The 27380-nt window shown below is 39.3% G+C and overlaps 2 protein-coding genes across 29 annotated transcripts in view; both read right to left on the bottom strand.

Moving 5' to 3' along the window:
- LOC117949123 (zinc finger protein aebp2-like) lies at positions 1-25713 on the bottom strand. 6 transcript variants are annotated; one of them, XM_034879150.1, is made up of 9 exons: positions 25053-25708; positions 23604-23814; positions 22419-22526; positions 21931-22117; positions 20904-21028; positions 13766-13833; positions 3586-3699; positions 2059-2088; positions 1-917 (listed from the first exon to the last, which is right to left on the bottom strand). In XM_034879150.1, the coding sequence occupies exons 1-9, from the start codon at positions 25601-25603 to the stop codon at positions 911-913; spliced, it is 1401 nt and encodes a 466-aa protein (XP_034735041.1). In that variant the 5' UTR covers positions 25604-25708; the 3' UTR covers positions 1-910. The 6 variants fall into 6 exon arrangements, with proteins under 6 accessions (XP_034735041.1, XP_034735043.1, XP_034735045.1 ...); XM_034879152.1 differs by lacking the exons at positions 1-917; positions 2059-2088; positions 3586-3699 and adding an exon at positions 14867-14958 and having other exon boundaries at positions 25053-25710; XM_034879154.1 differs by lacking the exons at positions 1-917; positions 2059-2088; positions 3586-3699; positions 13766-13833 and adding an exon at positions 15072-16666 and having other exon boundaries at positions 25053-25709.
- A 1002-nt stretch (positions 25714-26715) lies between these two features.
- LOC117948842 (pleckstrin homology domain-containing family A member 5-like) overlaps positions 26716-27380 on the bottom strand; it is a 76151-nt gene continuing 75486 nt past the window's right edge. For 17 of the 23 annotated variants that reach the window (XM_034878712.1, XM_034878715.1, XM_034878713.1 and 14 more), the window contains one exon: positions 26756-27380. This exon is cut by the window's right edge and continues 393 nt beyond it. The gene's annotated coding sequence lies outside the window, so the exon portion shown is untranslated. The other 6 variants (XM_034878730.1, XM_034878725.1, XM_034878728.1 and 3 more) reach the window with 1 other exon arrangement.

Raw genomic sequence — 27380 nt, 5'->3', positions numbered from 1 at the left:
TTGTGTTCGTCAACATCTGTCGTTTCCCTTCATTTTATTACAGAGTATTCCATTTCCAACAAGGAAAACATACAGAAGAAATCACTTTTTTTTTTAACAACAGCTTTCGAGTGCTTAAATAACAGTTATGTAAATATCATAACATCTATGATATATGCATTTCATGTTAGATGTGGTAGGGATAAGGTATGATTTACACTGAGTGTGTGCTGAAATGTTATTTCTATAGTGTACTGTCTATAGACTGGTTAAGATCAAGAGTTGACTGGTACAACCTCACACTTTATTATCATACACATGGGTAAAAGTCCTGCATTCAGTAAGTATAAATGGGATAATCTGTTAAGACTTCTGTCATGTACAATGTAATTACAACTAAAAATGCAATCCAAATATCCCTACAAGTGAGAGTTAACATAGATTATAACATTAAATATTGTTCTATTCACACCTTCACAAAAATCCACAGTACACCAGCATTTTCATGGTATAAAAATAAGTTACAAATCTGTATAAATATTTTAACACAAAAAACAGTTATAAAAGATGCTGTATTTTCTGACAAGTTAACACAAAACAGGTTTTTACGCCATTGGGTATTAAGAATATTTTCAGTTTGGTGCTTGTTAAAAAACAACAACATTCATTTAAGTTTTTGATGAAATTCTTTTTTGACAAACTTAAAAAAAATAATTGTTAGTCCCATTTTTCTCTACACTTGGCTACAACAGTTGTTCAGATATACAAAACTGAAGAGAGAAGAAATGTCAGCATAGCCAAGTTTCACTTCCTTTTATCACAACTTCACTCCCCCGTTCAGCAGAGACAGATGAAGAGTGTCCCATCCCATATAGATAAACCTCCTGTGAACAAGCATTTCCCCTTAAGTATCAAGTCCACAGATGACTCCTTACAGGCTGAGCACAAAGACAGGAGAGAAGGACAGAGAGAGGGAGAGAATAAGTTGTTCTCAGTGTGTCACGAGAGAGATTACAGTATGAGAAATGAGTTTTATTCTACATGTTCAGACATTGAGCTGCCTTCCGTTGCAGAGACATTACACCATGCGTTTTAGAGATTTTGCTGCACGGAGCTACTGAGGTCAATTAATGGAATAATGAACAACGGCCAAAATATGACCTCATGTTTGAGTGAGACTAGTGAATGCCAAGGGTCGTGGCTCAAAAATGGCCCGTTTCCTAATTAACTGGCTTCATATTACATCATGTGAACCGTGAAACTATGGGCGATAAGTAATCATCTACGATGATGTTTTAAGGGGAGCCAGAGCAATGGGTAATACTGTGGATACACAAACATTACCATACCATTGATGCATCAGCATTGTTTGATCTCCATTATAAGACATAAAGAATAGTGTGTGGTACACGTGGCAGTTAAGTGAACAAGCATGAATAAGGCAGTAGGTCTGTGTTGTCTGCATTCACAGACCAACATTACTGTGAACTTCAAAAGCTTTGCACGGATGTTGATTAAAGATGTGATATTAATGCGTCACACGGCTATCTTTTATGCACCAGCCTGTCCTTCTGTGCATCCGTGACTGCACCATTGTTGCCAAAAAACTATGCAAGTACTGCCCCTATTAAAAATACATTTTACAACAATTTAATTCAAAACTGAATTTGACACAAAAAAGTTAAAAGAAAATGAACCCACAGGCAAAATCCCTTGATTTAATATACACAAGAAGATTTTAATGTAGTCATGTGTGTGTATGAAAAAGTTAAACCTCTGTAGTTCAAATACAATAGCTGCATTACACTTAATCTATTCTTATATACTGGTAATGTGAACGTGTGGTTGCAATATTGTGTTGTATGACTTGTCCACACAATACAGTATGTGAGGTTCTGTTACTTTTTGTCCAGTATCCACTTTAAATTTTGCATTTGTTGTTAACACACACACACACACACACACACACACACACACACACACACACACACACACACACACACACACACACACACACACACACACACACACACACACACACACACACACACACAAACACACAGGACTGTTTAAGCTTACCTGTGCTTCAGCCGCTTTTGAGGAAGTGCTCTGAAATAAAAGAGTTTGTGAGGCCACTGTGCAAAAATATCTCACATTATATACAACAGGGTCACGTTTGAACAGATTTTAGTCCAGTAGGACTCATGACCAAGTTCAAGAACCTCAATATGGAAACATCGTTGAAATAGTATCACCTTAGACTGCCACTGCATCAGTCTCTTCCTGCCGTCCCATTCACATGTAGAGGGTTTCAAACATCCTACTATATTTACTGCCACAGGCACCAACCACCTCATTTGTTTGGAGATTTCATGCATTAGGACAACCTTGACATAAACTGACTGAGTGCTGACGGTTATATTCAACTATGAAATCAGAGTCCAGCAGCAGCCCCTGCAGTTACTGAGCCTTCAGGTCTAATTAAAATCAGCCAGGCTGTGTGCTGATCAGCACACTCGTGAGCCATATATCTCCAGTAAGATGACCACTCTGTTATTTTAGGCACATTGTTCCTCTTTCAGGATTCATTTTCAGCCTTTTATGGGACATCATAAAGCTAACCTTGTTTTTTCATCTTAGTGTTGAGTGAACTATGTCTTGCACAGCTGCACAGAATCCAAACAACATCCTAGTTAATGTTTAGTGGAATGTGATGCTATTGAAATATAGGCTGTGAGAAATTATTTTTTCCTATTTTCCCATGTAAAATATGTAACTGGGATCCTTTTCTATTTTTAAATGAACAATGGTATTTTGACGGCATCACTTCCTCAAATAAATTCTGTGTATTCATATTGAATCAGCTGAGAAGTTTAATAAACGTGAAATGCATCCTCATTATATCAGTAAAATAAACAAGTAACAGGCTTCTTCATTATCACTGTTTGTGATTTCTGACTAATTAAATCAAGTCAGCTACTGCTGATAACTGGCATCCTCAATCACGTTGTACAGAATCCAATGTTTCCCTCATCTCTCACACACACACACACACACACACACACACACACACACACACACACACACACACACACAAAATGTGTTTTCTCTGCACTTCTCTTTTTTAACCTAATTGTTGAAATTAGGAGATGGTGCCACCTGGTGGAACAATGTGTTAAGGATGATGTACGCACAAGCACAGATCCTCACACAAACATCCACATCCACACACACACACACACACACAGGTGTGGAGGACAAAAGAAAGTGCTTTTAAACACTTTCTTGTGGCACTTAAATGCATCACACTATAAATCCTCCTGAGAAATAACCCTTGATAATATTTACAAATGGGAAACGTGTTTGGCTGAGACAAAATGGATCTGCAGCAGTGTGTTGCTTTTTTTCTGTAACTGTATGTGTACAATGAGGCCACTAGACTGAACGAACACACACACACACACACACACACACACACACACACACACACACACACACACACACACACACACACACACACACACACACACACACACACACACACACACACACACACACACACACACACACACACACACACACACACACACACACACACACTCTCACCTATAGATGTTTGGGTCTAGCAGCATGGCAGCATCCTGCGGTAACTGGGATAAGTGTACAACTTTAGTCTTCAGCTGAGATCTCTCCGTTTCATTCACCCACGCGTCAGGTAGTCTGCAAGACAACACACCCATGCAGAGAGAGGACAAGTAGTCAGGGTTTAAGCTCTAACAAGACAGAGGAAGAGAAATGGGGTTGGAATGGGAGTAGGGTTGAATGGAATAAAGTGAGAGGGATGGACAAAGAGCTTCATTGAGTCCAACGCACATGTTAACACTTCCTCTGAACACGGACTACTTTTCCATAAGTAACATAGCCTTGACCAAAGCACTTGGACTGACAAACGCACACACACAGAGGACAAAGCACACAGTCTTCCCATGTGGTTGATTATCAAGTAACTTCTACACTATGTCTTCATAATTGTCATTTGTTCATTTGTGTGCACTTAGAATTTAAATGTGGTAGAAATGAAAGCCTGTGTGTGTCAATGTCTGTGTGCCTTTAAAAGGATCTAATGTGAAAGTAGCTTAAGGTACAGATACAGTGCACCTTAAAATCATAACATCTTGATTTTTCCACCTCTTTCAGCTCAAGTGTAGGGAAATAATGTCTTTAGACAACCGCTCACACTCATGACGTATTGTACTGCCCCTTACTGTACCCACAGCAGTGTGATCCCCTGAAAAAGAAGGGAGAGTGTGAACACTGGCGTGGCAAGTCGAGGTGCAGAAGAAACAAAGAGCTTAGCAAGTCGACTGCGCCTCCACTCCCCCGCTCGGTCTCCACTCCCCCCGCATTCCCCCGTCACTATGTGCGTCATCACAGGAGCCCCCAGAGATGTAGACATACTCACACGCACACACACACTCACTGCAGACAGCAGTTAGGCAAGCAGGCAGTCACCCAGCCAAATCACTCATTCACATGCCAAGTCAGCCCATTCAGTGGGATGGAGTGCAGGTAGCACTTAACATGCATCATATTTAGCGCAACTGGCTGCAGGTAAGAGATGGAGAAAGAGTAAAAGTGATAGAAAATGGACAAATAAAGCACAGGAAAAGACAGACCGAAAAGGAGAGTGGAGAGGAAGGAAAAACATACTTAAACAGTGCCTGCAAATCCTTTCATGGCATGTTTAAATAGCTGGAGGAGGGTGGGGCTAGCCACATTGGATAAGTTAGTAAATACCACACAGCTCAGAAAACCACAGTGATGCACTTATAAATCTACAAATATCCCACCTGAGATGCTGCATTAAACAAAATACTTTGTGTATAACCACTATATGACCGAAACTTGACTATATGTTCATCAGTATTACATGTGAGCATTTCTGTACATCTGTCCATGCACTTTTAATGAACACATGCATACACAAAAAACAGATCAAATCATGAATATTATGAATACTGATTATGTAGTACTAGTCCATGGCAAAATTGTCTTTTTCCCCTTTAATGGTGGGAAGAGAAGAAGTTGAGAAGAGGCAGGCACAAGACAAGAAACAGATCCCTTCAACCCAATGTTCAAGTTTGGGTTAGTCTTGAGTTAGTGTCCTTGTACAACACAAACCTCAAATGACAAACAAGGACCTGCTGGGTGTTACATTAGCACTGTGCGTGTGCTTCCTTGCGTGTGTGCGTGCATGCCCTTTCCACTCCAGAGTCATGTCAGAGTGAGTGTGCCATGGTACCGATGAGTTATGTTCTGATGGATGTGAGACACAGGAGGGCAGTGGGGTCACACACGTGTCACACTTACACCTATTTACACCTAGGTGTTCATATCTCTCCCCCACATGTGCAAAAAGGTTTTCAAAGAGATCTCCACCCAAATACTTAATTCAGTCACATCAAACCAAATAAAAACAGATGTGTTTATTTTATTTTCCAGAGTAGACTGTTATTTAGCTTACTTCTTTATGGTCCAGAAATGTATATTGTGAGTGAGGCCTGTGTAGGGAGAGGTACTGGGGGTGCCTGCCAGAGGGAAGTCTTCCAGTCTGGATTGATTGTTGGCTCTAGGACTTGAAGCTCCCAGTGGTCACAGGAGCAATATGTCCATCCCAGAGCAACAACGTGTACATTAAATTGCTAACATAATAAATGGCTTCATATGGAACAACGGTAATGAGCGCAAGAGTTAAATATTCTTATAAACCGGATCATCAGAAGAGAGCAGGCTTTGGGACTGCAAAGGTCATTGCAGCCCAAAGAAAAACCTTGTCTGGATAAAAGAGTGGGGCAGCACAACTTCAGCACAATCACAGTACAGGTAACTGCTCATTAGATTGCACTCCAAAATGCCTTATAGATGGCTGTAGCTTATTCAAAATTTCCAAGATGTATAAAGTGTATTGTTGTGCTAATTCTCATGGAACCTTTTTCATATTCCAGTAACACATCAAAATGTACTTGCATGCAGATAACTATACCTCAGACTTATCAATTAATTTGGAATTAACAAGGGATTTAGATGCATGCATGCAAGTACTGAGGTAGTTTTGTGCATGTATTGTAGTTTCAAAACAAAAAAAGTCTCACTACACTAGACGGATTTTCCTTTGTCTGATAGCCAGTCCTGCTTGTAGATATTTTAATAATACTGTGAGGCACGTTTCTTTCAAACACAATTTTTCCTCAAGGGTTCTCAAAAATATGAAGGTGTACAACTTTGTTGAAATACAAAAAGTATATACATATATAAAAAAAGCCTTGGTACATGATTAGAAACAAGGCAAACAAGTGAAACTTTGTCTGCTAGTCTTCCTCAGGGTTTTTGGGAAATTCATACATTTGATGGACGTGTGTTTATATGACTGATTTGCCTGAGGAAGATTGCTAGGGATAAAAAGAACGTTGTTCTCACGATAAAACATAAATAAATAATTGACACCGTTAAAATAGGTCTGCATTAACGCTTGTTAATACGCGTTTAACTGACAGCACTAATTATAATTACTGTAAAATCAACGTAGTGGTTCCTCCATTGTTTTACTGCTGTGAAGCCTTTTCTTTCAGTTTTGTATCTTTTATTCTCTATTCTATAGACCACATATGTTACTGTTTATTGTACAGAATTAAATGACACTTCCGCTCATTATGCATACAGACGGTCATTTACTGCATGATAAGCCCTGTGTAGTTTGTACCAAAAGGATGTCCCAACATGGATCCATTGGCTCGAGGCATTCACTGTCACTGATTGTTTTTTGTTGTGTGTTTGTATTCTGAAGTATTCAACAGGAGGGGAATCCATTCACCCATCCATCAAAGATTAGACAGCAATTATGGTCATCTTTCTATCTCGGCCCACCCACCACCCACTTCCTTGTTAGCAAGCTGCATGTGGTTAATGTTCAGAAGGGTTCATGTTAATCAGTTACTCATTAATCCAAATGGAGTGAATGAGTGTCAATGGCCCTCATTTACGATGCAAATATACAATAGAAAACAAGCGTAAAACCAACGTTCGGCCATTTCCACGCAAAGCTCATCATTTGTCAATATGGACTTGCAGTGCAGCATATAATCAGTTTAACAGGAGAAGGAGAAGTCATCAGTTGATCACTTATCAGCGATGGCAGATCTGGCTCTTTTAGAAGACCTCTATGTGCCGGTACAACAGTAAACACGTATGCACACTGGCCAAGGTGGAGTGTTCTATCGGATTGATTAAGGGCAGACTGCTCCGTCTTTTCATCAGCGTGGGGGACCCTATACACAACAGAAAAAGTCTGCAACACTGTTTTAGCCCGTGGGGCTCTGCACAACATCATGCAGGAAAACAGGGTGCCATAAATGTAGAGATGGAGCCAGATGACCCAATGCCCAGTGAGCAGCACATCTCCAACTGGGGTTGATACGAAGGAGACAGGATATTATTCCTCACTTTTAAAAAAGGTATAGTGGTATTTTTGGCAATGATATTCAATACAAGAAACATGACAATGCACAACATTTTTATTTATTCTTCAGGTTTTTGTTTCTCTTTCAAAGGGTTGTTAATGGCCACAAGTGAACGATTTATTCCTACCATTGACCGTCACGTTTCGGCTTGTTTTTCCAGCCCCTCTGCTGTCAAGAGACTTGTTCGGGGTGGTGATCCAACATGGGGGGGCAGAGTAAAAGCACTCTCTCTCACAGTTTACGGTTGCCTGCCTCTGACTCTTGAAAAAAACATGAGTGAAATAAAAGACTGCATAGACTCCACTCCTGTGTGAAGGCACACCTACATGTAGGCCTAAAATATTGCAAAATAAGCCTTTATATTACTATTAGGACTATAGCATACATAAGTCAAGGATGTATTTAAAACAGTTGGTGTTCGATTCACTAGGGCAACACTGTTGACAGTTTCAGCAATCTCTTTCCATTCCACATTCTTTCTATAACCTTTAGTACCAGATTTCAGGCTGCAAATAGTACACACGTTACTGTAAATGAACCTGGGCTGTCAGGGTTTCAATCTCCATCTACGAAGAGTGCCTATTCTTATGTCTTAAATTGTAGGGGCAAGGCCTCAAAACCATGAATATATTGGGGTATATTTAAATTACGATTGTTTCCAGCCGCTGCATTTATCAATGTATGACTATTCTTAAGCTCTGATTGGTGTGATTCAAACGTTTCATAAATCACACGGGAAGTCATAAGAGGATTTCTGCACTCATATTTGCACTGGTTTCAACGTTAGGTTGATAAATGATGGCCAATGTGAGTGGTTTGCTTCAGCTTTAATGTTCATGACTTCCCACAGTCACATGGCTAATCATTGACTCAGTGACACACACACACACACACACACACACACACACACACACACACACACACACACACACACACACACACACACACACACACACACACACACACACACACACACACACACACACACACACACACACACACCCCTTGATGTTGACCTTAGTGTTAAGGGTCACAACACTTGATGACTGACTAAATGACCACCAGATTGCTTGTCAAGTAATAGGACATTACACTGAACTAAAGACTAAATATTAACTTGACCAGATTGACACCCACTACAGTGCGAACCATCCACCCATCTCAAAACTGTTAACTGCACGCTTAATCCTTCCCCTAAACCTTGATTGCAGGCCTGTCAAGCTGTTGATTTCCACATGCGGAAGCAGTGTGCATGAGGCTGTTCTAAGAGCAGCATGAAAAGAAAGGGCGAGGTGGTGTTTTTTTTTAGCCTTTACCAAAACACAAACAAACGTATAAGGAATGGATTAAACAGTGTGCCGATCTCTGAAAATACAATTGTTGGTAGTATGTCCAGCTAACAAGCTGGGAAGGCCACAACAACATATGGGGTGATGTATCCAGAGCCTCATCCGTTCAGCGGAGCTAACTAGTAGGTTAAACCGTCTTCTGTTTATTTAATTGTCTGATTGGTACAGCTCAGCTACAAGGGCATAATTAATGAGCAGCAATACTTGATGCCGGAATAACTCGCTGAGCAAATTTAAATTGTTAATTTAACAATTTCCAGGGTAGCTTTATCCAGCTCTTTAGTGGATTTGGGGAAGTTCACACCCTAGAAATCCCACCTACTATACCTCTACTAACTACATCTACACTGCGGCTACAAAGGCTGTTCTTTTTTTCCATTACTCCCATGTCAATCATCCACTAATGAGAATGCTGACACTTTGCCTGGGATATGTAGCTTTAGCTTTACATTTTTCAGGGTGAAGATCATGTATGCCATCCAGGAAGCCCTTTCACAAGATTCTTGTTTTAAAACAAGTCAGCTGGAAACATTAAAAACTCAGCCTGAGGCAAAGTTTTTAACCAACTCATAGCTATTTGGTTAACTAGCCACGGCTGATAACATGATAACAAGAACACATGGATACATGCTGTACATACTATAATCTCCTGGTCAACTTGTATCTGTTGGGAGATTATAAAGCCATCCTCAGAGATCAAGATGTCACTGCATTTTTCTTCACCACACTTCTATGGATTGGTTATTTATGACCAGAACACTCACGTGCCGCAGGGCAAATATCTGTCTCATTAGCATCGCAGAAAGATTCTGCATGGACTAAGAAAAAGAGCATCTCACTCTTGTTTTCTATCTGTTTACTCCTCATCACTCTCGGTTCCATTCTGCCTCATGTTTCACATTTCCCTCTCCCACAACCATTTTCTTCCCACTCCCATTTCTCACCTTCCTCCATTCTCTGTCTCTTGCGTTCTTTCCCTTATCCATCCTGACTCTATCAGTCTCTGAGTCTCAGTATAAATCTCCATCTATGTCTGTCTGTTTGGAATTAATCTGAGTTTTTTTTCCTGATCACCAAGTTTCATCTTTCCCTCCTTTCCTTCATTATTTCTCTATGCACAACATTAAACTCCCACACACGAGGCAAGGAGAAGACAGCAGAGGTAAAAAGGAAAGAAGAGGAGGATGAAGCAGCAGAAGGCTGAGAGAACAAGGGGTTAGCTACAGTATGTTCATTGGAAGCTGTCAGCTGCAATTTATTTTATGATGCATCATCCGGGTTTCAAATCCAGTTTTCCAACCTATTCTTTCGCTCCTTTGACCTTTTATCTCTTTTCCCCCTTATCCTCTTCTTCTGTCTTTATTCATCTCTTTCCCTTTCTGCTTACTTCTTCCAACTTCTTCACCCTCCTTCCTCCTCTCTTTCAATTATGCCCTCTCTACTCTCTGATCATGTACAGAGGTTATTCAGTCAAGTCCTTTCATGGGATTGTTTGAAGTGTGGTGCAAATGTGCCCTGAGCAAGAGCCATGCTGAATGTTACAGCGTTCTATGAAGTTTTCTCTCTTTCTATGAGAGAGACCCATTTTATAAGCACAGTGCAGAACCTGTCTACCCTCCTGCCAAATCGCCTAAATGAGCCGGGGCTTAAGTGGTGCCAAGGTTTACCTCTAGTGGGCTGAGACTGGTGAGGCTAAGCCTGGAATAGGTACAGTGGGGCTCAAATGTTTGGGCACCCCAGGTAAAAATGTGTATTATTGTGCATAAAGAAGCCAAGAAAAGATGGAAAATTTGACAGATTAGACATTCATATAATATATCACATCAACATCAAAAAGTTAAATTTTATTCCATCATTTGAAATTTTAAAATAACAGAAAACAAAAATGGCGTCTGCAAAAGTTTGGGCACCCTGCAGAGTTTGTAGCATGCACTGCCCCCTTTGGACAGCTGAGAGCCAACAGTGTCATGGATTGTTCTCAATCATTGTCTGGAAAGACCAGGTGATGTCAGTCTTAAGGTTTTAAATGCCCAGACTCATCTGACCTTGCCAAACAATCAGCAACATGGGTTCTTCTAAGCAGTTGTCTAGAAAACTTAAGCTGAAAATAGTTGACAATCACAAAGCAGAAGAAGGCTATAAGAAGATAGCAAAGCGTTTTCAGATGCCAATATCCTCTGTTCGGAATGTAATTAAGAAATGGCATTCATCAGGAACAGTGGAAATTAAAGCAAGATCTGAAAGACCAAGAAAAATATCATACATAACAGCTCGCAGGATTGTGAGAAAAGCAAGACCAAACCCACGTTTGACTGCATTCCACTATATAGAGATACTTGTACAAATATGGTCTTCATGGAAGAGTCATCAGAAGAAAACCTCTTCACGTCCTCACCACAAAAGTCAGCGTTTGAAGTTAGCAAATGAACGTATAGACAAGCCTGATGCATTGTGGAAATAGGTTCTATGGATCGATAAGGTTAAAATAGAACTTTTGGGCCGGAATTAGCAAAGATAGGTTTGGAGAAGAAAGGGCACAGATATTAATGAAAAGAACCTCTGTCCGCCTGTGAAGCATGGGGGTGGATCAATCATGCTTTGGGGTTGTATTGCAGTCAGTGGCACAGGGAACATTTCACAAGTAGAAGGAAAATGGATTCAGCAAATTTTGGTCGCTAACTTGATGCCATCTGTGAAAAAGCTGAAGTTAAAGAGACGATGGCTTCTACAAATGGATAATGATCCTAAGAACACCTCAAAATCCAAGGTGAATTACATCGAGAGGCGTAAACTGAAGGTTTTGCCATGGCCTTTACAATCTGACCTCAACATAATTGAAAATCTATGGATAGACCTTATAAGAGCAGTGCGTGACAAACAGCCCAGGAATCTCAAAGAACTGGAGGACTTGTGGAAGAATGGGCAAAGATACCTCAAACTAGAATTGAAAGACTCTTAGCTGGCTACAAGAAGCGTTTCCAGGCTGTGATACTTGCCAAAAGGGGGCGGTACAAGGTATTAACTCTGCAGGGTTCCCAAACTTTTGCAGACGCCTTTTTTTGTTTTCTGTTTTTTTTAAAGCAGAAATGATGGAAATAAAATAAAACAAATTGTGACATATTATACAAATGTCTAATCTTTCATTTGATTCCTTTTGGAGACTTTTCCTTCTTTTCTACACATTTCTTTCCTGATGTGCCCAAACTTCGAGCCCCACTGTATGTAAATAGTGAAGACTGGGCAGGTTGGCTCATGCCCCAATGGGCTGAGAAAGATACTGCAAGTTCATTCAGAAGCCACATCAGAACACTGTGGAGATACAGTGTTGGAGATTAATTACTTAAATTGGAAATTGATGAAACATTTATTGGAGAGCCACACAAAAGAACAAAATCAGCAATCAAGCAATTTTGGAATGCTGATGTCGTTTTTAAAAAGACACTTAAGTGGACCAATTTAGGGCTTATCCGAGTAAGACCAAGCCAAACAGCTGTTGTAGAATCACTGTCACACACAGAGTTGGATAAGGACAGACTTTCTAATAGTTAAGTTCGGTCTTTTCCCCATCAGCAATTCATGCATGAAAGTGGATAGCGTTGAGTGACGATGCTGGTTGATAATCATGGCTGATGCCCTCAGCTCCCTCTGAGGAGAGCCCTGGGGCCTCAACGAGAGATGCTAGTAAGATGTAAACTAATGGGACCTAAAATCCTCACACTAAGAGCTCCCCACATCAACGATCGAAGGTTGGGAGGATTTAAAGCGAGCCTGACGTGGAGGAAGGCCACCATGTTAAGCGCTCAACTGGATGCAAATGAGAGTCGTAAAACTATCAGAGAGAGTAAGATACATATACATTGTTGATGTTCACCTCTTCTGCTCAAAAAGGAAATGTTTGTGTGACACAGACTTTACATGGTAAGATTGTGCAGGATATTTAAATGAGCTGTTGAGTTGCCTTTGTGTACTGTATATCATTGACATTTCAAAAGGTTATCTACAAATCTCAAAGTGTTTATGGACACGTACATACAAACCGTTTCCCACTATATACTGAACAGAATTTTAAATCCACTTTAACCAGTCCCCCAACAGGAATAAAGCGACAATGAATAACTTTGGCAGGTAGTTGGGTCATCTTAAATGTAGACCCAGAAGTATCCACTGTGCAGTTCACTACAACAGCAACAGAGATTTCATGTGCAGCATTCTTTCTTTCAGCCATTCAGAGCAATAATGATAAACTAATCAAAATAAATAAAGTTTGATCTCCAAGACTTAATGTTCAACTCTAAACTAAATCCTACAACTGTATACTAAATTTGTATTTGTAAATTTGTAAGATACATCACGTACATCACGGCCATAATTTGTCAGTAACTGGTACCCTGCACTTTCATTCATGGGTTAAATTCATCATTATTAATTTGCACCTTTATTTGTTTTATATTTTCTTGATTTTTTAAACTTCTATTTTTGCGGAGGTAGAGGATTATGTTGTACAGTACGGGGGTTGATAGTGCATAGACTGTAAGTGAAGCTACAACATCTCCATCTTACCCTGCTGGCTGGCTGCAGTACAGGTTAATAAATCTCACCTCCTTCATGTTAGCGGATAGGGCCAAACAACAACAACAAAATATCAAAGAGCACATCAAATACATTTTTCCAAAAGTTGGTTTCTGTCATTTGTAATTATTATAACGCCGATGTTTGTTGATTTGTTCATTTTTCTGATAAGTTTGGTTTTTATTTTTACTATTTGATGCTATAAATCAGGGTTGAAACATCATGTTTGATAGCTGTAATTGGTCGGGCAAGTGTATTGGCAGGATTTTAATACCGTGGCTCCACCGCCTAGTTACTACTGTGCAGACTCTGGCTGCAAAATAACAAGATGGCAGGGGAAGTTTTACTCACATGTCCTCCGGTGTCCAATGTAGGAGGACCTTCACCTTGCCAGAGCCCTCTTTCCTTCTGGCTAGCACCTGCACAGAGACAAATCAAGCAAAAAACAGTTGTGGCCCTCACAATTTCATTTTATGGGTCTCTGTCCAATGACAAAAAATGTTTATCTTATCTCTTATTTCCCTCAGTCAGTATGGACTGTTGGCATGTGCATAGCCAAGTCACCTGTAACCAGCTTCGCCAATGGAAAAAGTAACCACCAAAAACAGACATGGGTACATAATTTAACCTACTTATGTTTAATTTCAAAACTGTGTGATTTTACAAGCGTCCAATTAGCATAAATGTCAGCATTCTCTCCTGTCTGTTGAGAACAGGCTTTAAAGACATACCCCATCCTGGTTTCATCTCTCTAAGAAATGAGGCTACATGCTTCAAACATCTCACCAAGTTATACCGTGGCTGATCATTACACTAATAATGTGAGCACTCTTAATAATGCATGCAAGAGCTCAATGAGATTTCTATTTTCAACGTCGCAATCTATCCCACATTCCCTAGCAACATACTCGAAGACCAAGGACTCAAATATGAGCATTTAGACTTAACTAAGAACTGCTTATCAAAGGCGGACATTCTTGAGAGCCAAGAAAACAGGGAGCAGTTATTACTGTAAATAAGTCACTGATCTTGATGTGGATAATGTGAGCACCAGACACTTCAATGCTTTAAAGAGGAGTGCGTCTGATGGAGACTAGCAGCCACTTTATGACATTTTCTGCATAAAATGGCAAGTTATGTTTGTTTCATCTGTGTTTTGTCACCTGGTGACTTACAGTTTAGACAGAAAATACAGTTGACACAATATCAGATTTCTTCAATAGTTGGTCCTTCTCGTGCATAACATTTCAACTATCATGCTGTGTTGGTTTGTAGTAAACCTGGTCTGGAATTCACAAATATTGTCAGTGGGGGAAAGTAAAACTAGAAAAATAACCAGGAGAGTAAAAAATAGCCAGAGATATAACCTCTTGCGTCATTGTTCTCCTTTTATGTTTGGAATGTCTATTTTTAGGTTAGGGAATGAGCTCACATGTGAAGAACTTCACTTACGCACATGAATATCTGAAATAATTTTTGCGACTCGAGGGACCGGCTGTGGCATTGATGGAAACCGGTTTGAGGACAGGAGAAACGAGGCTCCTCTGAGAGAAGAGACACAGGCAAAGACAGAGACCTAGAATTACTTTCCTCATTTTATAGCTTTTCTTGCCCTCGCAATTTTAAGCCAAAACATTTGTTAACTTGTCTTTGTTGGAACTTCTTGGAATTTTGTGTGAAACTCTTTAAAGAGATAAAAAGAACAAGTGGGCAGAGCAACTCAACAGCAACGTCATCAGTGACAAAGCCGAAAAATGACTTCTGCATGTCCCGCTTTAACAGACATACTGTCGATATGAAATCTACACCCTACAGTGCCTAGGACCTATGAAACAAAATATGAGTACTATAGTCTGACTTTGTATAGGCAGAAATTTGTAGTGATTTTTGCATCCGTTTCCTTGTTAGCTAATCATAGAAAGGATGGAATAAAGCCATGCATGAAGTTGACGTTACAGGGACCTGTTCAGTGTTCTTTGACATGTAAGTGAAGTATAAATGTTAGTATAAAGTCATTGCTTAGACTGCAAAGTCAATGTTGTCCCCCTCTCTTGCTCCTTCAGTGCGATTACCTAAAATTAAGGAATCGGGTTACACTCGGCTTTCTCCAGTATGCCGATTTAGTCAACGTCATGTAAACATAAAAATCAAAACCGGATTCTCTCAGGAATTTCATACAGGAAACATGGTTTCTAATCAGCATACCAAATATAACCAATCTCTCCAGCATGATTATTTTTAGGGCATTCTGAAATTGTATTTTGAGGAATTTTCCTATATTTTATTGTCACAAATTAAAATTCTGTAAAGCCTCACTTAGTGTGCTGCTTTTTCTTTCCAATGTCTCTTATGCTCATTAAGCCATATGAGGAATCACAAGTTTCTAATTCTTGTCTCAATACTAGAATTATTTCAACTCTTAAGCTTTGATTTTACCTACTTACTTTCTTAATTGTTTGCTATTGTAGACTTTGTAAAAACTTAACATGTGCATATAAATATAATTGAACACTTTTTTCTACTGACCCTTTTAAATTTGTGTTGTATTACTGTATGTGTTATGTACAATGTTAAACTTTCTGTATTAAATATTTTATATTCAAGTGAAAATCCAGTCACTCTACTATCAGTTAAAAGTAACAATTATAATCTTGCAAGAAATACATGTGTTGCTGCTTGTTAATCAGCCAATCAAAACATATTGCTTGTTCTTTATTTATAGAGATCAACTTAAATTGCTATTAGAAACCCCTCTTTGACATTTAAAAATAAATCTTTAAAGATGCAAAAAATTTCTTTTTAGCTTTTCAGAGCTCTAGTCTCACCTCATAAATTAACATTGTCACTGGATTTTGTTCTTCTTTATCTGCTCGCTTCCCACCAGGGCTTTGCTGGCTCCTGCTCCATAAACCCCATAAGGGATAAGAGACAACTTCTTAGAATCAACAACAGGGCCTGGCTGCAACATTAGCCTAAATCCTCTGCTGGCAGCAATGGGCCCTACAGTTGTGTCTCAGTGCACCAGCAGCTGCTTCACTGCCCTTTTAATTAAAAAGGCATAGCTAGTAACCTATGCCCTCGGGCTCCTCACAGAACCAGGTTAATAATCACAAGCTCAGACTACACTTGAAGAGGCCATGACCATGTATGTGAAGGCTGAAGAAGAAGTAGTGAGCTTGTGTTTAACCAGCATGAAATGATTTATGAGCTGAGTGGTTTGAGTTGCTGCTTTAAAGGACAGATCTTAATCCTCTATAGACCCAAAAGAGGGAGGTAAGAGACAGAGAGAGAGCGCAGGAAGAAATAGGGAGTGAACAGTGAATATTAGTGTGGCTCCTAAACAAGGCAGTGAAAACTGCAGAATGAAAGCTGGGGGAGGGCAGTCCTGTTAAAACTGGGTGCCTGTCTAGTGTCAGGGGGTCAAGCTGTGGATGACGCAGATTGGTGCAACAACAAAAATATCCCATCATAAACATGACTTTGCTGCTCTGGCGTGTCAGAAGGCCTACTGGCCAAACTCCACAGAACCCCCACAGCTCTACTCCATCTCCACAGGCCTGGGAAGGTCCACTGGGGCCCGGGGTCTGACGCAGCGCCGCAGTCCTACTCCACCACAATCCTCCAGGGATTACAACTGAGGAGAATGTATGCCCAACTGGCCAGATCTCCTTCCGATTCCATGACCCTGAACTTCACTTAAACCCCTTTTCCTTGTCCTTTTTCTCCAAGTCGCTGTTCCTTTCCATTTGTTTCTCTCCCTCCCTTGGGTGGCTCCTGCTCCTTCTTAGTCTGTGTCCAAATATGTGGTTACATCTCTTAACCTCTTCCCAAGCTTTCTTCTTTACTTTTAAAATTCTTGGCTGCTGGTGAGCAGTTGAGGTTTTTATGGAGCACAGCAGGAAAGAGTTGAGGATAGCACCGATGTCTACACTGTCAACAGGAATAGAAGCATTAAAGGCAGGGTTCGTGACTATTTCCAATGTACACTTCTTTACATATTGTTGGAAATGGTCTTCACACCCAACAGAAATAAATAGGTTATGCTCTCTGGAAAGGAGTGTATAAGAAATGTCATTGGTAGCTGCTGTAATCCTGTAGAAAATGCCCACCAAACACTGCCTCGCGGTTCGCTTGCAAAGAACCAATGAAATGCCTCCTGTGCGTACTCTATCCTTCACATGTACAAGCCTGAGCATATTGGGCATTGTCTTGCAAACAGTAGTTATGTTGGTTTTAACTATTCGGTATGTTTGCTTAGCGGTGAATGAGACATGAAGTAAAATTTTGGCCTTTCGCCGCTCTGAAGCAGTGACGCAGCTTGTGCACGTCTGTGTGTGGGTCCGAGCCCCGAGGGCAGGGAGAGGGGTTAGGCACATCCGCGATGAGATGCTACTTTCAAAATCATGCTAGTTCTTCAACATTACCAACCCTGTCTTTAACAATGTTTGTATAAAACACCTGTCTGTCCGTCTGTCTGTGAGTAAGTTAAAACAATAGAGCCTCAATATTACTATAGTTGTAGAAAGGTGGACCAACTTGGGGTGGGTGATAGGGTAGGTTCTGAATTTTGTTTGTTTTTTATTATTATTATTCTATTATTTTTATTTTACCATCATCATCTTCTTTCCTGTCTTTTCTACCTTTTTCTACATATATGTTCATTTAAATTTGATGTAATTTGCTGTGATCCAATATACAAATTTACATACATTTTTTTTTTTTACTATAGCTTACTGACTGATTGAATAATTGTGCCAATATGATCTTCTTCTATGAGGGCTTTGTGGAGACAGGGTGCTCCCTAGTGGAATTGCACAAGAAAAGCAGTTATTCAAAAAGAAGCTGCCATCCCCATCCAAAATGTCCTTACAGTTAACTTCCCTGAATATCGAATGTATTTCTTCAGTCTTTGAAGTATCAGTTAAGAGATAACGAATCTTTTACTGGAAAAGTATTTTTTCCTGTGAGTGCTCATATGAGCCCTCAGAAGTTAGGTGCAAAAGCATGTAAGAGCTCATTAATAATGTATCAGGCACTGGGCTAAAAATGGACCATGAGCATCATACACGAGAACAATCCTATTGTCTTTTCTGTGAAGCCTGATTCAGAGAAAAACAACATCAAGCCTTTGGGCAATTCACAAGGTTCACTTTAAGTGCACCGAGAAGACATCTGCAGTGATCAGAGGCTGATTCTCAAATACTGATTCTTTCACGCCCCCTGTTGTCTAAAAAAGAAATAACATAAAAAGATTTAAGTATTAAAAAAAACAAACAAAGAAAGTACAACGGTAAACACAATCACACATTTTAAATTGCTAGGCAGATTTTTTTTTAACCATACATTGGATACATATGATTTAAACATACAATGGTGTAAGTACCAACACTAACATTATATTAGAGGTCGACCAATATGTGTTTTTCTGTGGCCGATGTCGATCTTTAGAAATCAGGGTCAGCCGATGATCGATAAATGCTACCAATGTATTTTGGCCAATAGATATTGATTTTAAAACCTCTATTTGAAAGATAAAATTTAATAATTACTTAAGATATACAAAATTTCTTAACAAAAACATTTATTAAACACTTCACCAATTTGCACTTGTGTATTACAGTATTGTATAATTAATGTATAATAAAAAATGAATTAAACAAATACAAATTAAATTAAAATCATTCAATTATTTAAAGAATGACATAAATTGTCCGGTTGATTAATCTGCCTACCTCATACAAGAATGTCAATGCTTTGTTATAGCTGCTGTTAATCATTGTTATGACAATGTTTATGGAATATAAGAATACTGCTGCTACATTATGCCTATAACTCAGACCTTTAAATATGGGTAAAGATTAAAACTGATTTATGAACTAAGTCATTTTAAATAGAATCCTCACTATGCCTGAATATGTTCAACATTTGTAATGTGACAATTAAAAAAATTGAACTGTTTTGACTAATGTTAGACTAACTTTCTAATATAAATCCTAAATAGCTGCATAGTTAATGAACACTAAAATCCTATTTTAAAGTCTTTGGTTAAATTCATTTGCTGTAGTACAGTTCACATTTTACCATGCTGATAAGGAGTGGGAAAGCATAATTATTATTTTGAATGTTTTGCACAGACTCGACCATAAAGCAGAGGAAAATATCTGATGGTTTCTCCTGATAATGAGAATGCATCCTTTAACCCTCGTCTCTAAACTCCCCCAGCTCCTCATTGTTTAAACCCATTAAAATAGAAACAGAAAGCCAGAGGTAGGCCTGCACGATTCAGGGAAAAATATCAGTCACGATTTTGCTCAGAATTGATAGCACGATTCTTTGCCACAATTTTTTTTGACCATTACAAAAAAAAAAATTGGCCAAACAAGTACCAAATAAAGGTTATTATAGTTTTGCATTTTTCATTAGTTTATTTTGTTTTCAAATTCAGTTAAGCTTTATTAGTTTTTAAAGTGGGTTTGCTAGTTTATTTTTTATTTTTTGAAAATGCTTAGTTTTAGTATTAGTCTTTTTTGTAATACGGGTTATTTGTCGGGGGATTTGAAAAAGGTCAAAAAACAAAAAGACAAAAAGTATTGTGTACTAATAACAAAAACATCAAACAATTTTAGAAATATGTATTCCCAATGTTTTCAACAATAAAACCAACACAAACAATGTACATAAGATGATGAGCACAGATACTGTATGTAAACAGTCAACACAAGAAGTTTTTTTTTTAAGTCAATCGACTCACACAGTTGTAGGCTACTTTCAAATTCTTGCGATGATTCCCTGTAATAAACTGTCCACATATTTTACCGCCTTACACTGCAAGGCACATGCTATATCCGACACAGTCATAATCAAATAGGACTCTGGCGCTTTCGTCCGACTATCGGTACCACCATGAGGCCAGGCGAGGTGGCAGGGACTGTTGTTTGTTGTGTTCAATTTTACATAGAATGTCGGAATTTCTGGGTTCCCAATCGGAAACCATACACGTCTACGGGAAATGTCATGGTTAAAAAGGTATAACATTTTTTTCTCTATGAAAGACATTGACAAAGACAAAAACTAAGGACATTTATGCGATGATTTTAACCAAACTGATTTTTTTTGGCACCTGTAGCACATTGAGCATCACCACACACCTGTAAACATAGATATAAACATAGAGGCCTCAATTAAGAAAAGGGAGAGCATAGCAGCGCTTGGGAGCACTTTAAAACCTATTTTATACAGTCTATGTTTAAAAGTCACAGATGAAAGTAGTAGCGTTTGGGATGGATTCGGCTCGTAAAATTAAATGACAAACCAAAGTCAAGTAGATTTTTTTTAAATCGAATTTATTTAAAAATTAATATCATGAACAAGGTGAATCAAGATGGCGATTTTTTACGGCAAAGTCATTTTTAACGATTAATCGTGCAGGCCTAGCCAGAGGCAAACACTACAACACTTACAAAAGTAGCAAAGATGCACCCAGACTCACCGTGCTGTGGAAGACCACACTGTGGCCATTGCCAACACTTTCGATGTGGGTGGCAAGGTTGAGACAGATGGCCCTGTGGCGGATGGCATCCATGGTTTGGGCATCAAAGAAGTCGTGGGGTCTCGCTAGAGGAGGAGGAGGACAGACTCAGATGAGAGCAGTCAAACATCATATCAGGGTTCCCACTGTGGGACATATCAAAGTCTTTGTAACTAACCTAAATCAGAATCACCTCATCACTGAAAATGCTGCTTTGCAGCAACTAATACGTGCTAATGTTTAAAAGAAACAACAACCAAAAAACAGGTACAACTCGCTATTGAAAGCTGTAGTAATGAGATTCCTATGGTTAACTTTAGTGCTCTAAATAACTGCCTCACTGCCCATTTGTGTTAGGAAATTCAGACCTTGTGGCATTTTAAGACAAGCAGTTTGGGTTGAGATCTATGCAAAGGACTTTGTAGAAACATTAAATCACATTAAAATTTAATTAAAAACAGAAAACTTATTCAAGAGACACAAATGTATCCACAAGAACATTGCTTATGTTTGCCAGTAATAATCAATTTAAAAGTTTTGCTTGGGAAAACAGGTGGCAATATTTTCAAGTAGGGTTGGGTGATAGAGAAAATCAAATATCACGATATTCTTGACCAAATACCTCAATGTCAATATTGCAAATATTGGACAATATCTAGTCTCATATTGCAATATTTGTCATATTTTAAATTTTATTTTACATCACACAGATTTAAAGATCAGTAAACACTATCATTACCTGAATTTCAAGACAGGCAAAGGGGGTCAGGTGTTCAAATAAAGATCTGAGTTTGCAAAAAGCAGACACAGGCCATCTGAGGCAAACCGTGCCGCAAGGGAAAGAAGTATAAGTATCACCCTGAGCAAACATGACAGCACCTAAAAAAAACTTCTCAGTTTATGATGCTTCCCAATAAAGAAAAGAGGGTAATTCACAATGAGAAATATTTAGAAATAGGTTTAGTTTGTGTTTCTGTTCGGTACATACGTAAAGTACACCTGCGTCTGTTCTTAAGTTTCTTTCTCTTGTTGAGTCCAGCTTTGGAGGGTGACTCTTCCTTGAGTCTGGCCTGGCCGGACATTTTGGAGGAGCTCTGCTGGTTGAAGTGGCTCGGGACGTGGCGGGCTAACCCTCCTTGGGAAGCAAAGCTGGCGTTGCAGCCACCAACTACACACTGCAGCAGAGCACAAAAACAGAGTATTTTGTAGGTTTGTCACTTAACGGGGTAAGATGACAACTTTTTACACAAACTAACAAGGCAGAGTAGGTACTGGTACTTTGATGCATTTATTGGCACATACCATCACCAAACACTACATACACATACTTGTATATTAGTGAAACAAGTCAGATGATGGCTAAGTCTAGATATGTTGTAACCATAAATATTACATATAAAATAGAATATTATCTTCCTCATCTGAATATGGACAAACAGCTACAACTGTAAATTGTATCAGATATAGTGTTTTTACCTTAAAGGGCTTATCTCCACTGTGGGTCAACATGTGTCTCTGGAGCCAACTTTGACTGGTGGACGGTGTGTTATACACCTTACAACCCTTCCATAGACACACAAACACCTGAGGGACCAAGAGACACAGACATGAAGAGGGGGAGAAAAGTAGAAAAGAGGTTAGGTTAGTTGCCAAGACAGCTTAAAGAGGGGTTTGTTGGATAGAAAGACAAAGATCTTTTCATAGTCCTAACTTCAATTCACTGTAGTCTGGGGACGTTTAATGCAGCCTACAGGTGGAAGAGGTCAGAGTGTTTTCTGGTATCTCTTTTGTCTTAGTCAAGAAATAGAAAATGTCAAGATGTGACTGTAAACCTAAATTAATGCATTGTATTAACGCACATTTTTACATTGCACATACTGGGAACATTCCATCCTCTTCGTTTTAAAACCAACATATTTGACACATTTTGTATTGTAAATTTATATGTTATATTTATGATTCTTGACATTAGCAGCATGTTTATTTTCTGCTCTCTTACTATGTTTAGGCAAATTCCTTGTATGTGAAAACCTACTTGGCAGTAAACCGGTTTCTGAGTCTGACCATCACAGCTGATTAATTTAGTAAAACCTGACTGTGCAAGCTAAATCTGAAAAACATACTGTGTTTACCACATTTTTGTTCTAATTTAATGGTGCTGCCAATTTGGGTGGCATAAAGTATCAAGCAATCAATAAAACAGTTCCAACAAAATCTGAAGAAAATATAATTACTATTGGTATCTAGCAATTTAGAAAGGTTTAGTTTTACATTTTCCAGGTTTTGAGATATGTCTCAACACCAATAAAATAAAAGGTGAATGTAATTAAACATTTAACATTAAAACAACTATATTTAAAAAAGTTAAAGAGCAACATCTCTTTTCAAATCCCCGTTACATAAGATAATTCACAGAACAATGTGAACAGTTCTCAAAGGGCAGCCAAAAGTAGTTCCAATGCCACAGCGGTTTGAACCAAGCCTTTGATACTCAATGGTTGCATGCAGCCCACTTGCAGCAACTTGTTCAACTCTGTCTTGGGTGTCTGGACTGTCAATCTTAAGCTATGAAAAAAAAAGGGGAGACTATATTGGTTTGGCTACCTGTCAGAATAAATAAGATCAACCTGAAGCTTGTCCAAAAGTTTAAAGTCTACTGACCCCTCCTCTCTGCCCATCCACATGAATGCCCCGGATATGTTCTGCCAGATCAGGACTTGAGTTGAAGCACTGCGGACAGAGGTCCCAGCAGCAGGAATAGGCCACTGTCTTAGCCCCGGAGGAGCTGGCATTGCTCTGTCCGTTCATCATAGCAGGGGTGGAGCGCCCACTCGACACCGTGCTCTCCATCTCCATCAGGGTACTGCTGAGACTGAGAGAGAGTAGAGGGTTAGTGTGTAGAGAGAGAGGAGGAATGCAGTCCCATTGTTAAAACATGGGTGCTTAAGTCATCAATATCTCCATAGCTTAGGTCAGGCTTTGCACAGCCCTGAAGAACAGGTGCAGATATTACAAGCCACATTAAATATCACTATGCATGAAAGCCTTCAGGCTGCAACAGATTTTTCATGCATGCCACCTCCATCACTTATGCCAAATCAGTTATTTTGCTGTATTCAACGCTCCTAGAAACTACATTATATATACACTTGTATATTTTATAGTTGCTGTGCTGTCCACATCTCCAAAAGGGCTCATAGACAATTAGTTGACCCATCACTCGTTTGAGAACTGTCTGTTACTTGTTACAATGTTGAGTCTTGTGGTCTAGTTTTGGCCACAGTTTTAGTAATGGGACCTGTAGATTTACCTTTCAATAAATGATATTGTCCTTTGGATGTTTGACCTTCACTGTACATAATTATGTATGTGCAGGGATGGACACTAGTAAGCGGTTTTCATACTCATCTGCTGAAAGTGGTCAGTTTACATCTGTGCTAATCTTAAAATCTGAGATGAAGACCTATACCTACCAGATCATTTTGTGACATAACTAGTTTGGAAGCCAAAAATGGTATAAAATTAAACCTAGCCTAAAAACATGTTTAAGCCTAAACACAGCATTTTAATGTTTTTAAAACATGTCTGATCTTTAATGTTATAAGTTGTTTTGAAAAAATGACAAGTGAAAATGAAAATGAATGAGCGAGGTGATTTTTGGTTTAACATGCGGTGGCAGTAGCTCAATCCGTAAGGAGTTGGGTTGGGTACCAAAGTATGGTGGTGGACTGTTGGCGGTGGAGAGGTGACAGTTCATCTCCTGGACACTGCCAACGTGCTCTTGAGCAAGGCACTGAACCCCCAACATTTCCATGGGCAGCCCCCTCACTCTGACATCTCTCTATTAGTCCATGTATAGGGTCTGAGCATGGGTATGTAATTCAGGCCGGTGTGTAAGAACAATTATAACAACAGAGTGTACATTTTAATTTCCCCTTGTGGAATTAATAATGTATACATTATTTTTATTGAGTAGCCTACATTTTACATACAGTAGCTTGACCTATTAAGTACCAAAACTCCAATTACAGCTAATTGTTACGGAGGATGGAGTAAAAAGGCTACTGTCCGTAGCTACTGACCCAATTGACCAAGAAGAATTCGACCAACCTGTCCTCTGAGTCCATACGGCTCAACGGTTCACCATCCGAGGATGATATCTCCACACTCGGCCGCCTCTTGTCACCCAGATCCCCGCCCCCGCCGCTGGCTTTCTCACCATCTTCACAAACGGTTTTGCTCTTTTCGCAGTTTATCCCCGTACCATGGCTGTCCTCTCTTGGTTCCTCCTTTGCTTCTTTCAATGCGTTATCGTTGGCTGGTTCATTGTTTAGGCTACCTTCTCCGGGGCTTTGCTGTAGCTCATGCTTTATCTCCGGTTCTTCAGGAGCGGTTGTTGCCACCTGGTTCACCGTTGCAGCAGCACTGTCCTCTGTCACCACCTCCTTCTCGGCCTTGTCTGTCGCTGCAGCGGGCTTCTCTTCACAGGGCCCCGCGTTCACCTCTTCCATTTTCGGTTTTATGCTGCTGCGTGGCTCCTCCGTTTCCGGTAACGCGAGGCCGTTTTCTTTCTCCGCGTCATTGTCCTTGTTTATCTCTGCGGCCGTTACATCGCTCTCAACACTCCACGCGGATGTTCCTTCTGGAGCCGCAGCAGCCATTTCAGCGGCGTACGTGCCGTTGGACACTTTCGGTATTAAAATGTATACGCTACCCACAAATGCTTCACTGCAGAAGAAGGGCTGGGTCAAATCACACTGTCTGCTCTCTGATTGGTCAGAGGCGGCACGAGGGGGAGAAACTGACGTTGGTATTTAAACTTTCCATGTGTTTCCAAAATCACAGATTCTCACAAATTCTCACAAATGTGCAAGTCCCTACTTGATTAGTACAGCGAAGGTTCCCAAATTAGGCCAGGGGAGCTTCCTTAGGGCCTCGTGCAGATTAATTTTAGGCCAGTTGTAGTATCAAAATGACTTAGGGTCTTGGACACTAGTAACGTGTATTTGTGGTTAATATTATTTTTACCAATGCTACTAATGAACTTTTTGGTTACCATGTTGTAAAAATGCAAAATGTCCACTGACCTGGGACCCAACAGCAAAAATGTTGCTCGGAAGCTAAATTAATCCGGCTATGGCTATTGGGAAATATGGACCATGGTTTGTTGTGTACCCTAACAAAACATTTCACAAAAAAAAATATGTTGTTCGTTTATGAAAAATATAAAACGAAGTAACCTAAATTGGGCTCTGTGAAAGTTGTCTCCATTACAACAGAATGACCACAAGAGGGAGGCATAGTTCCATATTCAAACTGGCATTTTCTTGTTTCTTATAAAGTTCATCATTTAATTATTAGTCCACTATTTATTCATGCAACTATAAATGTTAACAACCTGAAACCAAAAATATGCTTTTCAATATTTTGTCAAAATTCAGTCAGTCCTTACTTGAGCATATTTTGCTGAATGCCTATTCAAGTCCAGAGTTTTCATGTTGCAGGAATAAACTGAATTTGAGCTGATGCACAAGCTTGAGCAGGTTTACATAGCTTCATTCTCATCTTGTCCACTAAAGCTGGCAACAGAGGTGGTAAAGAACAGAATGCAGCTTGTTAAGAACAGCAACATTTATTTAACATGATATAAAACAGATGGAAAATGAGCATTTGCTAATCAAATCTAGTATGTAACCATACGTTGGATACATCCTCCCACCATGTTGTACCATGTACATTATATACATAGTAAACCTCTGATAATTACACTTTGTACACACAAAGTAAAATCCTGGATCCAAATTGTTTCTTTATATTGCTTTTTACATGTGCTAATCCTTTGTTTTTTTCAGTTCAAAGACTTCAAACCAACATGTCATAAAATAGAACCAAACTCTGATTGTTTTTCCTTCTTTGTTTAAATATATCTCTCAGCCATACAAAAAAAAGACAGTATATTGTGACTTAAACATTCACATACGTGTCGGCAACAATGCGACAGGGACTGCAGAAGATCCCATTTTTAAATAATAACAACCCAGAAACAGGAGAAATTACAAATAATCTTTGTCTTCAGCAATAAAGTGGCTCCTCCTTTTATTATAATGGAGGTATCTACATCTCTCATAAACTCAACTTTCATATTGACAAATGTTCTTTACAATAAATGGATAAATATGAATGGTTAGCTAATGACCGATGCCTGAAAGACAAACCGTGCGACTCATAAAAAAGACTTAAGTGAGTTGAAATTATGTCAAAATATGTTTTTGAAACCTTTTAGGACAGGTACTGAAACGTGTATGAAAAATGTGGGCCAAACATTTTGTCACATGTGCCCTTAGGCTCAAAATAGAGCTCAGTCTTAGCCTAAAAAACACACACACACACACAGACACACACACACACACAAACACACACACACACACACACACACAC

Source organism: Etheostoma cragini, chromosome 8 (genome assembly GCF_013103735.1).
Source record: "Etheostoma cragini isolate CJK2018 chromosome 8, CSU_Ecrag_1.0, whole genome shotgun sequence".
In the NCBI taxonomy this organism is placed as follows: Eukaryota; Metazoa; Chordata; class Actinopteri; order Perciformes; family Percidae; genus Etheostoma; species Etheostoma cragini.
This window is presented reverse-complemented; position numbering and strand designations above follow the sequence as displayed.

Excerpts from the sequence above, each read along its gene's own strand:
- LOC117949123 (XM_034879149.1), bottom strand. The coding sequence starts at position 25,603 with ATGGCTGCTGCGGCTCCAGAAGGAACATCCGCGTGGAGTGTTGAGAGC. Across the intron at positions 21,029-21,930 it reads CAGACGCAGGTGTACTTTAC|CGAGACCCCACGACTTCTTT; the intron begins GTATGTACCGAA and ends CTCCTCCTCTAG. Across the intron at positions 17,743-20,903 it reads GTGTGGTCTTCCACAGCACG|ACGTGCACAAGCTGCGTCAC; the intron begins GTGAGTCTGGGT and ends ACCCACACACAG.